This window comes from Aspergillus niger (genome assembly GCF_000002855.4).
Source record: "Aspergillus niger supercontig An15".
In the NCBI taxonomy this organism is placed as follows: domain Eukaryota; kingdom Fungi; phylum Ascomycota; class Eurotiomycetes; order Eurotiales; family Aspergillaceae; genus Aspergillus; species Aspergillus niger.
In genome coordinates this window covers 1,040,946-1,053,448 of record NT_166530.1, presented here as the reverse complement: position 1 = coordinate 1,053,448, position 12,503 = coordinate 1,040,946, and the positions used below count along the sequence as shown (strand labels likewise).

The 12,503-nt window shown below is 52.6% G+C and overlaps 7 protein-coding genes across 7 annotated transcripts; 5 read left to right on the top strand and 2 right to left on the bottom strand.

Annotated features, from left to right (window-relative positions):
* Positions 1–131: 131 nt before the first annotated feature.
* On the bottom strand, positions 132–797 carry An15g04480 (uncharacterized protein; the record flags this gene model as incomplete). The annotated part of the gene is made up of 2 exons (XM_001396946.3): positions 132–266; positions 351–797. 2 exons carry the CDS (start codon positions 795–797, stop codon positions 132–134), a joined length of 582 nt encoding a protein of 193 aa, XP_001396983.1.
* A 378-nt stretch (positions 798–1,175) lies between these two features.
* Positions 1,176–3,671, bottom strand: An15g04470 (uncharacterized protein; the record flags this gene model as incomplete). The annotated part of the gene is made up of 2 exons (XM_001396945.3): positions 1,176–2,617; positions 2,666–3,671. The coding sequence occupies 2 exons, from the start codon at positions 3,669–3,671 to the stop codon at positions 1,176–1,178; spliced, it is 2,448 nt and encodes an 815-aa protein (XP_001396982.1).
* A 494-nt stretch (positions 3,672–4,165) lies between these two features.
* On the top strand, positions 4,166–4,639 carry An15g04460 (hypothetical protein; the record flags this gene model as incomplete). The annotated part of the gene is made up of 3 exons (XM_059744656.1): positions 4,166–4,204; positions 4,259–4,453; positions 4,499–4,639. The coding sequence occupies 3 exons, from the start codon at positions 4,166–4,168 to the stop codon at positions 4,637–4,639; spliced, it is 375 nt and encodes a 124-aa protein (XP_059606520.1).
* A 919-nt stretch (positions 4,640–5,558) lies between these two features.
* On the top strand, positions 5,559–5,975 carry An15g04450 (hypothetical protein; the record flags this gene model as incomplete). The annotated part of the gene is made up of 2 exons (XM_059744655.1): positions 5,559–5,775; positions 5,860–5,975. The coding sequence occupies 2 exons, from the start codon at positions 5,559–5,561 to the stop codon at positions 5,973–5,975; spliced, it is 333 nt and encodes a 110-aa protein (XP_059606519.1).
* Positions 5,976–6,161: 186 nt separating this feature from the next.
* Positions 6,162–7,374, top strand: An15g04440 (uncharacterized protein; the record flags this gene model as incomplete). The annotated part of the gene is made up of 5 exons (XM_059744654.1): positions 6,162–6,484; positions 6,538–6,590; positions 6,640–6,727; positions 6,780–6,916; positions 6,989–7,374. 5 exons carry the CDS (start codon positions 6,162–6,164, stop codon positions 7,372–7,374), a joined length of 987 nt encoding a protein of 328 aa, XP_059606518.1.
* A 611-nt stretch (positions 7,375–7,985) lies between these two features.
* An15g04430 (hypothetical protein) lies at positions 7,986–9,788 on the top strand (the record flags this gene model as incomplete). Its single annotated transcript, XM_001396941.1, has 1 exon — positions 7,986–9,788. One exon carries the CDS (start codon positions 7,986–7,988, stop codon positions 9,786–9,788), a length of 1,803 nt encoding a protein of 600 aa, XP_001396978.1.
* Positions 9,789–10,998: 1,210 nt separating this feature from the next.
* An15g04420 (uncharacterized protein) lies at positions 10,999–12,424 on the top strand (the record flags this gene model as incomplete). Its single annotated transcript, XM_001396940.3, is given in 4 exon segments — positions 10,999–11,173; positions 11,235–11,899; positions 11,955–12,308; positions 12,365–12,424. Coding segments are annotated over 4 exon segments (1,254 nt in total).
* Positions 12,425–12,503: the final 79 nt, after the last annotated feature.

Genomic DNA, 12,503 nt, shown 5'->3' with positions numbered 1-12,503 from the left:
CCGGTAGATAAAATAGACATGTATAGCACTGCATATCCTAGTAGATGCATTTCCTAGTTTCATCTCACATGCACAAACAATCTCACAACCTTACCAAACCCATCCTCATCAACCCGATGCCTTAGAAATATTTACAAGAACTTACTCGCCAGACTCATCAACGCCGCCGGACCACCCGTACCACTCGACCCACTCCCCTGACTCTTCATATACATCTTAAACGCCATCTCCGCCGCCGAGTTAACAGCAGACTGCTTATCGCCAGACTACCCAACCACCAGTTAGCCCACACCCTTTACCCTACCCCAACACCCCCCCACCAAAAGAGGAATCAAATAATCAACACTTACAACATTGCCAGACCCACTCTTCTCCTCCCAAAGCTTACTCGCCTGCGCCATCGCCATACCAATAAACTCATTCTTATCACCACTGCTACCACCACCACCAGACGTGAACATCTTCAGCGCCTGCATAGCGGCACCCGCACCCAGACTCTTGCTATCGTGCTGCTGCTGCTCCTGACCGTATCCTCCACCACCGCCGTTGTACAGCTGCTGGTGCGACTGCACCAGGTGCTCCTCGTCGATGTCGGGCTGCTCGGAGTACTGGCTCTTGCGGTCGGAGAGGAAGCCCAGGGCGGAGGAGAAGAGGGAGGAATCGCCGGAGGATTCGTGGGCTTGGGCGTGGTGTTGTGCGGAGGAGAATTCGGGGTCGTAGGAGCCGGAGCCACTGCCACCGCTGGAGTGGGAGGTGGCTTGTTCGAGGGCGGAGGAGATGAGGTTGGAGAAGGACATTCTGATTTCGTTTACTTCACGAAGTGGATGTTTGGTGGGTGGTTGGAAGGTAGTATGATGATGGATGATGAGGGGATGATGATGGAGGGGTAGGATAGGAGTATTTATGAGGGGCTGTGGCGGTGTAGATGTAGAAAGTAAAGAAAGGAATGGGGAAGGATCGGCAGTGGGGCAGGGCTACTCAGCCACGATCGGGTGATTTAGTTTTAGTTTCACTTGGTATTATCATTATCATGAAGTAATGAGTTGGAGAATAGAATGTTTGTTGAGGTATAGCTGAAAAAAAGAAAAAAGAAAAAAAACGGCAAGTAACATGGTATCTCTAAATCACGGCTCCGCCCAATAATGCAGGATAATGCACTAGTCATACACCCATGGCTACAAAAGCAACGTTTCATGCTCCTCGTCCCCCAGCGTCCACATCCATCGCTGCTGTCGCTCTCGCTCAGTCAACATGCATCGGTCGTCGTCGTCCAGCTCTGTCTCGCGCAGCCACTCGTTCGGCCGATCCCGCAGCCCGTATCGTTGTCCCCACTGCCGTCGCTCGTACTCCAGGAACCCGCCAAAGTGCTCGTCCGTGTTGGCCACCCAGATCGTGCTGCCATCCGGCGCGTAGTCCGCGCCGCCGATCTCTCCAAAGAAGTCGTGCACCTGTCGACGCTGGTATGTCTGCGCGTTGACCACAGCGATGCGGTCCGCCGGCTCACACAGGAGCAGGGTGCGCGGCCCGCCGCCCACTGGCGACCAGCGCAGTGACCGGTATCCTGCCACATCGGACTCGATCTTCTGGAGCATCCGCCACATGCGCACATCCCAGATGATCGCCGTCTTGTCCTGATTGCTCGTGGCGATGTGGTGCATGTCGGGCGCCCAGGCGCACGCAAACCCGAAATCGCGGTGTCCGCGCAGGGGGTGCACCGGGCGCCCGGTATCCGCTTCGACGACCCACGCGTCCGCCGAATCGCCAATCAGCACGCGCAGGCGCCCGTCCGGCGAGGTCGCCGTGCAATTGATGGCCCGCGAGAGCTCGTGGTCCGCCACAAACGTGTTGGTCTCGCAGTCCAGCACTCGCAGGTGACGGTCATTCGACGCGAAGATCCCTTGTGGGGACCGGTTCGTCCGACTCGGAATGATGTCGACATGGTTGGTGATACCATTCGCGTCCTTGGTCACATACCCTTGCACGCCCGGGCCCGTCGTGCCCGCTGCTCGCACGGCATATTCGCCCGAAAACCCGCCCGCGATGGTCGTGTCGTGCGCCGACTTCATCGTCGAGATCTTAACGGGGCCCTGCAACCCCGACTCGACCGTCGGCCGGGACAGATCGAGGAGGCAGACGAGATCGTCATACGCGGGCACCCACGAGTAGACCTTCGACTCGTGTGCAAAGTGGACGGTATTGTAGGCCGCCACCGACATCAGGTTCCGGAGCTGGAAGTGCTCGATGGTGGCTTTGTGTTCCGTGTACATGGCCTTGCCCCGGAAGTACGACTCCTCCTGCGGCAACCTCGCGCCAGGCCGTTGCCGGGAATACTCCAGGTTGTGGTACGATGTGTATGACTGGTCCCGCAGCTCGCGCACATATGCCCGCTTGATCCGCAAGGCATCCCACCAGGGGATCTGTTGCAGATCGTAGAAATCTCGCGTATACCCCGGCGGCCGATAGATTTTGGGCGGAGGGATCCATCCGATCAAATGCGCAATGGCGCTGCGCGGGAGTTGTGCCGACGACATCGAAAGACTGGGGATCGAGGAGGCTGCGGACGACTGGTACAGCCACTGGGCAATAAACTGGTCCACGTTCAGGTTCCTTTCGCGGGCTATCACTGGTTAGCATTTTACCAATGACGTAGAACTCGGGGACATACTCGTTCCAACTACAGGATCAGCAAAGTGCGTCTCGCCCGTCGGATCGGCATTGCTGGAATCGTCCCCTTCGGAGAAGACATTGCTGTAATCGTCGCGCATTGAACCGGCCCCCAGATCAAGTGATTCAGGTCCTGACGGTAAAGGTTGGTCGTGATAGAAGTCTTCCAGCTCTTCCTCCGACAGATACGCCGTGCCGTGTCGGGTTTCCATGTCACTGGCGACATCGTCCTCGTAAGCATCGCCATCATCCGAGTAGAACTTTTGGGTATCATCCGGGTCGTCCTCCACGATGGACTGCGACGTGGACCGGTTCTCCATCATTGACGGCTCATAGTCCATGATCAGATCGGTCGCCTCTCCATCTTCGGTGTCGCTGGAGATCGTGGACGAGACGGGGTGCACGGTTACCGGGGTACCCAGCGACTGATTGAGGAGGGCTGCCACGCCGACGTGTCCGCCAATGTAGGGCTCCAGCGGGACGCCACCCATCTCCGACAGCGCGTCCGTCATTTCCGAGTCCGAAACGTACCATTCCACCGGGGGCGACGACGGGTTGGGCGCATGGTCGGGCACAGTCTCACGCACCAGTAGATCGTCGCGCGCCCTCACCGCATTCACCACCTCGGACGGGGTGGCATAGGGCCGATCGGAAGACTCGAAGACATGCGTATACTGGGGGACGGCCATGAAGGCGGAGGCGGCCAATTCGCTCGTGTTCCGATCGTCTGTATCACCGTGGATGCCCGCCTCGGAAGCGTCCGAGCTGACGGCGGGCGCTGGGTCTTCGACGGACGGCATCTGCACCCGAGTCGACGAGGAGGCGATGGGCGAGGGCAGACTGTCTGGGGTCCACGGATGGGAGGATCGGGGGACGGTGCATGCTGACGGGCTGCGGGCGCGGGTGCTTGGGGGCCCAGGCAGGACCGAAGTGCTGGAGGAGGACTCGGAGGCAGAGGAGGAGGACGACGAAGACGAAGGGAAATCGGAGGTCGTCGGGCCAGGCATTCCGATCAGGGCGCAAAGTTGGCAACGGGGCTGGCCACCGGTCGATTGGGGCGAGCGGTGGGGAGGAATAATAAGCAGGGAGTGGAATTTAAGTAAGGAAACGAGACGGAGGAGGGATCAGCCGTGATTGGCACTGGAGTGGGTTGCACAGGGATGAGGGCCGGTCGGTCCACGTTGTTTGGCCTCCGATCGCAAACCCCGTCGGATCTGGACTTCTGCAGCCGATAAATCGAGTTTCACCCCGCAGGGCGTTTGCCCACCTCCCCCACACCGAGGAATAAGCCTGGGTAGACTTCCAAGTGTGGGACAGACACCGCGCTAACTGGCAAGAAATGGGCAAAGAGTCAGTGTGTGTTGTGCGTTGTGTGACCAACCAACCATGAAGGTCAGTAGTAGTGGTGGTGGTGGTGGTGGTGGTGGGTGGCTTAGAAGTGTGGGATGAGAAGGAAGGAAAGACAGAGAGGGAAGCCAGTGGAAGGCGGACAGAAGGGAATATGGAAGAATCCCGAGGTGGAGGGGCGGTGTCGCACCAAGTAACACCACGAAATAACACCACCAATAGTGACGACTACTTCTTGGGGGTGCAGGGATGGTTGGCCGGTGAACAAATTATAAGATGGAGGGTATATGCCAAAAGGTACCAAGGAAATAAGCAAAACACCAGACAGGACCGAGATGGGATGGGAGGGGGAAGGCCAAGAGGTCGTCAATCATACCCAGTCAGGCAGGCTGCAGGAAAGAGGCAGCAGTTACCGCAAGTGAGGAGGGAAAAGAGGCAAAACGTATGAGAAAATGAGACAAGCAGGAGGAGTGCGAGTAGAGAAAAGCAAAACAGAGAGGAAGAAGAGGAAGAAGCAATTGTCAAGATGGAACTGACAGAGAACGTGGATCCCGATCGGGCCTGTCACATGGAGGGGGTTGCCGATCACGAGGCATACAGCGAGAGACCCTTTTGGAGACCAGACTAGTAGAACTTTATGTAGGGATGTTGCTGCAGTTTGCGAGTTGGTGAACTTAAATGATGCTTCTCTTCCTTCCAACCCACTGTAACTTAATTAAACACTAATTATGAGTAGGAGTACGTTGGTAGCACTAAGTATGTATGTAGTAGTAAGTAGGAACTGACATGGTCTGATCTGACGGGAGGGACATGTCCGCAGTCAAGGCATGCGAGATGGTTCAAATCCCGATCTACATTCCATCCCTCTGATTGGATTGGTTTCTTTTTCTCTTACGTCTGACCCAGTTACTATGGAATCCTACTACTACTAGGAGTATATGCTCACTCAGCCTGATTTTATCTGTCAGATTTCCCTCCCCCTTTTGAGGCTCTCTCACAGCAGCCGTGGAGTGTATCTCAGAATACTATTGCTTGTATTTACCCATACTTGCCAAGAGAAGCCCCCACAAACAATACGAAGAAAAGAGCGTTGAAACACATCTGCCTTCGCCTAAACACGGTGTAAAAGTATACTGACTCCCTCTAAGAATAGTAGCATAGCGTCGGTCCTACTATGGTTCCGACTCCGCTGACTGGTCATGACAACCTGGGATATAGTAGTACTTAGTAATTGGTATTTACTCCTGGAATGACTTTCTTAACTGTCCGCTCAGTCTAGTTTTAAGTGTATTTATAACCCATTGCGTGTAGGTCCATCTCAGATACTATCACCCGTGTTACAGTCGTGTTTGGCGCTTAGTCAAGCCCCATCAGTCTTCTGATTAGCCACTATCAAGAGCGCCTGTAGTTCCTGATCAGTTTCAGAGCAGTCTAGTCGAGCCAACGTTACCTCTAAGGCGACTAACAATAATATTCTCATGGCCTTTGAAAGTGAGAAGACCCTAACCAGCTTCATTGATCGACAGCAGCAGCAACAACAATAACCAATGCACTGCAAAGTTGATGACGAAACTGGTCGCCTCACCTACCGCTGCCATATGGGCATAGTACTGACGTCTCAAGATAAATTACTGTATGATGATTTGATTCCGTCCCGAGGCGTCGAGGAAACAACTCCGTTTCTGGAAGGGAACGACCGAAAAACATTCTTATCCTTTGCTAGACAGATGCTCGCCTGGCTCCCGGAGGAGAGAAAGACAGCTCGTGAGTTGATAGATCACCCATTCCTCAAGCTTGGTGGTTGATCTACTGCCACGTTGCTTTAGGCTTAAATGATATCTCGAATAGTCTTCATCGTCAAGGGGAAACCTGCTGGCGGGTTCTGTCCAATGGACATTCAGCATAACATTGCACTCCTCTGTACTACCGAAGTGAGTCGAAGTGTAACAAATGCTGTTCCATAATTGGCCCCATAGGCCGAATGACTGCGGGGTATGAGCCTGATACTAGCACAGCTTCTTATCTCGCATTGATAACGCATCATCGCCCCCTCACTTCTCACCGTATGTATACCTCAGCACCTCCACGGTGTTCTCGCATTATCAACACCATAGACTTCTGGATCTACACAAACTCCCAGATATCCTATCATGGCCTCCCAGGAATTCCTGTTAATTCTCATGCCGTGCGCTTTTCCAGACAAATGGATTGCCAGCATGAGGAGCGCTGTCCCCCACATCCGCATCGAGAAACGCGAAATTGACAGGAATGCTACGGAGCTGCCCACAGATATCTCCCCCGGGACATGGAGGGATGTTACAGCACTCTTTACTTGGAAGCTTCTTCCGCCCAAGGAGCTGGTCCCAAGTCTACAATATGTCCAGCTCTTGAGTGCCGGGTGCAATCATGTTATGGGGACCTCGCTATTCGCTGAGACTGACGTCGCGTTTTGTACAGCGAATGGGGTTCATCCGTGGGTTTTATCTCAGAAGTATCGTGAAAGAAGGAATTCCACTGACGGATCAGACCTCAAATCACAGAATGGGTTTTCATGACATTCCTCGCCTTCCAGCACCATCGTACGTTGACCACGCCAATGAAAGGAACATAACACTGACGATAAAACAGTACCCGGATATCTGGAGCACCAGAAGCTCGGCCAATGGATCGATCCCACATCGGACGAAGACACCGAGGATGCAGTTGGTCTCAGAGTGTAAGTCTGACTTTGGGTTCTATCGACCTTATATCGACTGAGACAATATCAGTGGAATAATGGGCTATGGAAGTATCGGCCGGCAATGCGCCCGGGTCGCCAAAGCCTTCGGCATGAATGTCCATGCCTTCACACTCCACCCACGAACCACGCCCGAGTCCCGAAAAACAGATTCATTCAGCGAGCCAGGTCTGGGGGACGAAGACGGTCAATTTCCGTCCAAGTGGTTCTCGGGCAAAGATCAACTCAACGAGTTCCTAGGTTCGGATCTCGATTTGCTGGTGATCACTGTCCCGCTGACTAGAGAGACGCGAGGTATGATTGGGAGGGAGCAGTTTAGACATCTCAGCAAGAAGAAGGCATATGTGAGCAACATTGCACGCGGGGCAGTGATCAAAACAGATGACCTTATGGATGCCCTGGATGCGGGTCACATCCGAGGAGCGGCCCTGGATGTTACGGATCCGGAGCCATTGCCGGCTGACCATAAGCTGTGGGGTTATAAAAATGTTATTATTACGCCGCATTGCAGTGGGAACTCAACCCACTATAACGACCGTGCTATCAAGATACTGCAGTGTAATTTTGAAAGACGGGCTCGAGGGCAGCAGCTTCTCAACCAGGTTGATAAGGGCTTGGGATACTGATATCGATGGACGAGGATTTGATGATAACATGACTATTCACCTATATAGACTTATAGACAACTCGAAGCGTTAATCTGAGATCCACTGAAAGAACCTTGAGATCCAGTTTACAGGCTTTGCACCTGGACCATAGTTGGTGCCTCAGGCAGACTTACATCAAAGGCGGTGGCATTTCGCTTGTCTTATCGAGAAAATGGCGGGCGGAAGTCAAGCGCGGCTCTGATCGCCGAATTTCCCAGGCACCGATCATGGCTGACTCTATACCCCTCGCATACGGAGGTGTCTGCTGGTGTCTGCTGCATTGGCTATAGCCTCTTTCCCTTTCCAACTCATACCTCCCAAGGGATCCGCAATAAGAGCTACGTCAAGGTATACAGTTTGTCTGCGAACTCAAGCTCCATGCACCGACAGCCGCCACGTGCTTCAGTGATGCCGGGTCCATACGAGTTCCCCACTGCAATTTATCCTTTTCCCTGTCGGTGGAAACAATCCCATTCATCGACCGTCCCACACTGCCTGCTTGGTTCTCCACCCCCATCTTCATCCGCCTACCCTTCTCTAGCCCTCCATTCCTGACAGAAGAACACCGGCATCGGGGAGGAGCAGAACAGATGGAAGCCCATATCGGTTCGGACAACGGCCCCGGGCTTTCCGCTCCGACGTATGGACTCCCACATTTGATCGACGAGAAGGAGGAGGGCAAGTATCCATTGCTGCTTGTATACCTGGCTGAGCAAACTTCAGCCGAACAAGCTTATCTTGCTGTTCGCCTACAAGACTTCCTCGGAAAGGAAAATGTTACACTCACGAGATGGCAACCGTCACCGGCGCTGCTATGTCGGGTCGCCCTCCAAGGCTCTTACCCAGACAGCCAGGCTAACATTCACGCAACGGCTACCTTGGCATATAGGGCTGGATGGACAAGATTTCTTGTAGCAGATGGCCTCACCCAGCGTCAGCTGCATGGGAATCTTCGTATGGGGGAGGACCCACTTCTTTCACTGGTCATGGTCATTGTCAAACCAGAGCCAGCTACCTTATCCCCAGCGGGCGATTTTTGCGTCTTCGCAAAGCGGACCACTGTAGATGGGAGCAGCGAAGCCGAATTCCTACAGAAACTACGCAACGTGCAACCACCAAAGAAATCTGCTATGCATAACGTTCAACGCGATCGATATTACGATCCTGGCCTCACTCTCTATGAACCAGACCGGCCGCCGTTTACCACCGACAGAGCGTCCTATCTCAGTCACGAAGAACGTTTCAATGTTGCCGAGGCCTTATTGACAAAATACACGCCTTTGCCACCGGAGCTGGTGGGTCAAGTCTTAACTTATCTTTCAGGCGCCAACGAGGGTCCTTCAGGGCTGCCGTCGTGGATACACCACAGCGCACAGCGCTTGAACATCTTTCTCCTGTTTCCGGCGACACCACCCGAGCTTCATCAAATTCAAACCATCTTCCAGGATGCCATTGAAGACTACCGGAAGATCGAGCGCTCCGGTGTCCGGTCATATACCATTACCTTTATCCCGTGGGAATATCACAGAGCCAGGTCTCGCCGTGAAATCGCAAACCTGTGGGAGGCGTATCGGCTTAGAGCGGGGGACAACTCAGCCCCATTTAATATCTACTTTCTCCAACAAATCCCTGTCACTCAAAACGCTCACGACCTCGAACTAGGAATTGTCAAGTACGAACGGGGCGATATGCCAAATGTGGCACGAATATCCCTGAAAAACATAATCATTGACAGAGGCCCGTGGACCGAAATGATGAGGAGACGAGGAATATCCGCAGAACACTATATGTATAGTAAAAAGGTCGAGCCGGAGTTACTGTATTCGCCCAACCAGCCATTCTACACCAACCCGCCGCGATGGCTGTCAGCAAAGAAAGGACAATACACTATACCAGTGTTTTATCTCACGAATAGCTTTCCCACGTCCGATAAAGACAATATAGAAAGAGAAATTCGCACAATAGGCGAAGTGGAAGAGAATCACTGGGGAACTAAAATCGCATGTTACGTTCCCTGGGAGGGTGAAGCCGACGGCACCCTCGACGACGTCTGGAAGATCTTCTGGGAAGTCTTCACCTATCGCGGAGAACGCGACAGCCAATTCCCTATTTTCTTCATCGACGCACAATCGGCGCTGGATAACACCGTCCTAGTTGTCCATCCAGATCACTTGTGGTTTGACCAATCCAACCATAGAGCGCTGGCAATGCTGCAGAATGTGCTGTATCCCAGTGTGCGTGGGCTTCAGTATGGTCGGGTGCCGGGTCGAGAGGCGCATACTGTGCGTGCTAATGTTAGCACCGGGAACATGTTCTTCGAGGAGTTTACACGACCCCAACGCTTTCCGAGACCGGACTGGCCTTGTCATGGGTTTACGGCAGCGCAGGTGTGATGTTTACTGTATTCTGTTTTATTTATTCGTTGGTTGTATGATGACCTTGTGTTGACTGTCATCCTGGGAGTTACATCCGGGCTTAACAGATAGTCCCGTTTGACTCTAAAGCAAATCATGATAGACTCGTTGTTTAGCAATTCCATATACACGTAACCACAATTCGTGGTATATTCACGTACTGGGATATCAAGTGTTTAGGAACGGACTACCGAGCCATACACTCCAATAGAATGAATCGAACAATTCCGAGAACTTACTATCGAATGATTTTTGATGTACCCATTATGAAGTGGAGAGAACCATTGGGATAGAGCAGTTCGTCGAACGGCAGCCCGTTTTGACCAAGACTTAATTCTCAATCCCCAATGACTTACTCCCCGCGTATCTCTTGACTTCAACCGCAGTCACATCACATTATAGTGGTAGTACTCAAGCTTTTGAGTCTTAAATCTCGGCTGTCTCAGACTAGCAGTGCCCACCTAACTCCAGATGGGGCTCGTACCAGGAAACGCGCGTGCAAGTGTAACGTCCATGCCTCAAGGTCCCTATTATATATAACATCGCCACCAGAATCTTCGATCTGGCTCTTCTCCCCCCTCCTCCGCTCTTCATAGTACAACCATCTGGCAGATTTTCAGAACAGCACACTTCATCAGCAGCAATCACAAGATCTACGAAGCCGAGGCTCCTCCATCCCCGCTTCCCTCTTATATAGAGGTGCAAACAAGGACCGTCTGAAAACGATACCCGAAACCCGAGCAGAATCTAAGTGGAGACTTTATCTCGGCAGTCGGAGCTCAACCGGACCCACCCACTCTCGGATCTCGATCGAGTTCCGACATATTTGCCAATATTGCCCCAGAACTCGCAGCTTTTCCTCGAAACCGACGGGATATTACGCTTTTCATTGGTCGTTTACTCATATTTAAGATGATTGCACTGTCGCGCGACGTCCGGGTCTCGGAGGCAGATGATTGATTTATCAGGCTGGTTCTAGAAAGAAGCGGGAAGAAAAAAAAAAAAAAAACCCTGGGAGGCGATTATTGAGCAAGGTGGCATTCTTATGTGACCAATTTCAAGTTCAGGGGCGGGCAGGTACATGCTTCCCTGAGGTCTATAAATTAACTGCAGAAAGGCAAGAAGAACCCAGTTTGCTATTTCATATCGCAGTTTGATTTCTGGTGTATCCTACATTCGAAAATCGACCATGGAGTCCGCAATCTCAGAACACCTGACCCTTAAATGTGGGCTGCAAATGAAGAATCGTCTGGTGAAGGCTGCAATGGCAGAACATATGTCTGATAGCGATAACTTGCCCACTGAGCTTCATAATCGCGCTTATGCCGAGTGGGGACGCGGCGGCTGGGGTATGCTTTTGACAGGTAAGTTGCCGTGCAAAAGGCCTTGGCAATTCGTGAATAAGCCGTTGAACGTTTGGGATAGGAAATGTCCAAGTTGATAGAATGTACCTTGGAGATGCGCGTGACGTTGCACCAAACCCGGCTATCGAGCCAGAGTTGATCCGCAGATGAAGCGAGTGGTCCGCTGCTTGTACCAGGCACGGCACGCCAACAGTCATGCAAATCTGTCATCCTGGAAGGCAATCTCCCATGGGTGCTGGCTCAAGGTGCCTCACAGCCAAAAATGTAGCGCCCAGCCCCATTCCTTTGAGTTTTGGTTCAAGGATCATAGATAGGTTCGCGAGCTCGGTGATTTTTGGTACCCCGAGGGAAATGACCCAGAAGGATATCGATCATGTGGTTGACCAGTTCGTTTATACGAGTCGTTTGGCTTCACAAACGGGATTCCAGGGGGTGGAATTACATGCAGCACATGGATACCTTTTGTCGCAGTTTCTTTCGCCCACGGCGAACCTACGGACTGATCAGTACGGCGGTTCGCCGGCTGGTCGTGTTAAGATTATTGTCGACATCATCCATGCGATTCGCAAAGCGGTCCCAGCTACGTTCTGCGTGGGCATAAAATTAAATTCGGTCGACCATCAATCCGAAAGCGCATTGAAGGCCTGTGTTGAACAGCTCAAGCTGATCGTTGAGGCGGGAGTGGACTTTGTTGAGATCAGTGGTGGGTCGTACGAGGATCCCCAGGTAAGATGATCTGACCCCTTGGCATGTGGTTAGTTGCACAGCTGATGATGACCAGATGATGAGTTCTTCCGCATCAAATAAACAGCCCGAGAAGTCCGCTCGGACGGTGGCTCGGGAGGCATTCTTTCTGGAGTTCGCCAGTGCTATCCGAGCGCAATTTCCAGGGACTCCATTGATGGTGACGGGCGGCTTCCGTACTCGAACCGGTATGGAGAAAGCACTGATTGATAAGGATTGCGACATGATAGGGATTGGACGTCCGGCAGTTCTTAAACCCACGTTACCAAATGACATCCTCTTGAACCCAGATGTCCCGGCAGAGAGCGCCCGGCTTGTCACGCAACAGATAAATCAGCCTTGGATCCTCAAGATGTTGAGCAACAGATCGGTTGGAGCCGGCCTTGAGAGTGTAAGTGAAATGTATGTGATTGGGGTGCCACTCGCTAACATTACTTCCATTCTCAGACATGGTATAGTAGCCAGATAGAAAGACTCGGTCGCGGGCTTGCCCACACGACTGCGTGAGAATACGGTTGCGGGTGTTGCGGCCTTTGCGCCAGTATGGCTGACTAGTCTTATGCTATATATTGCCAATCTTTCTTAA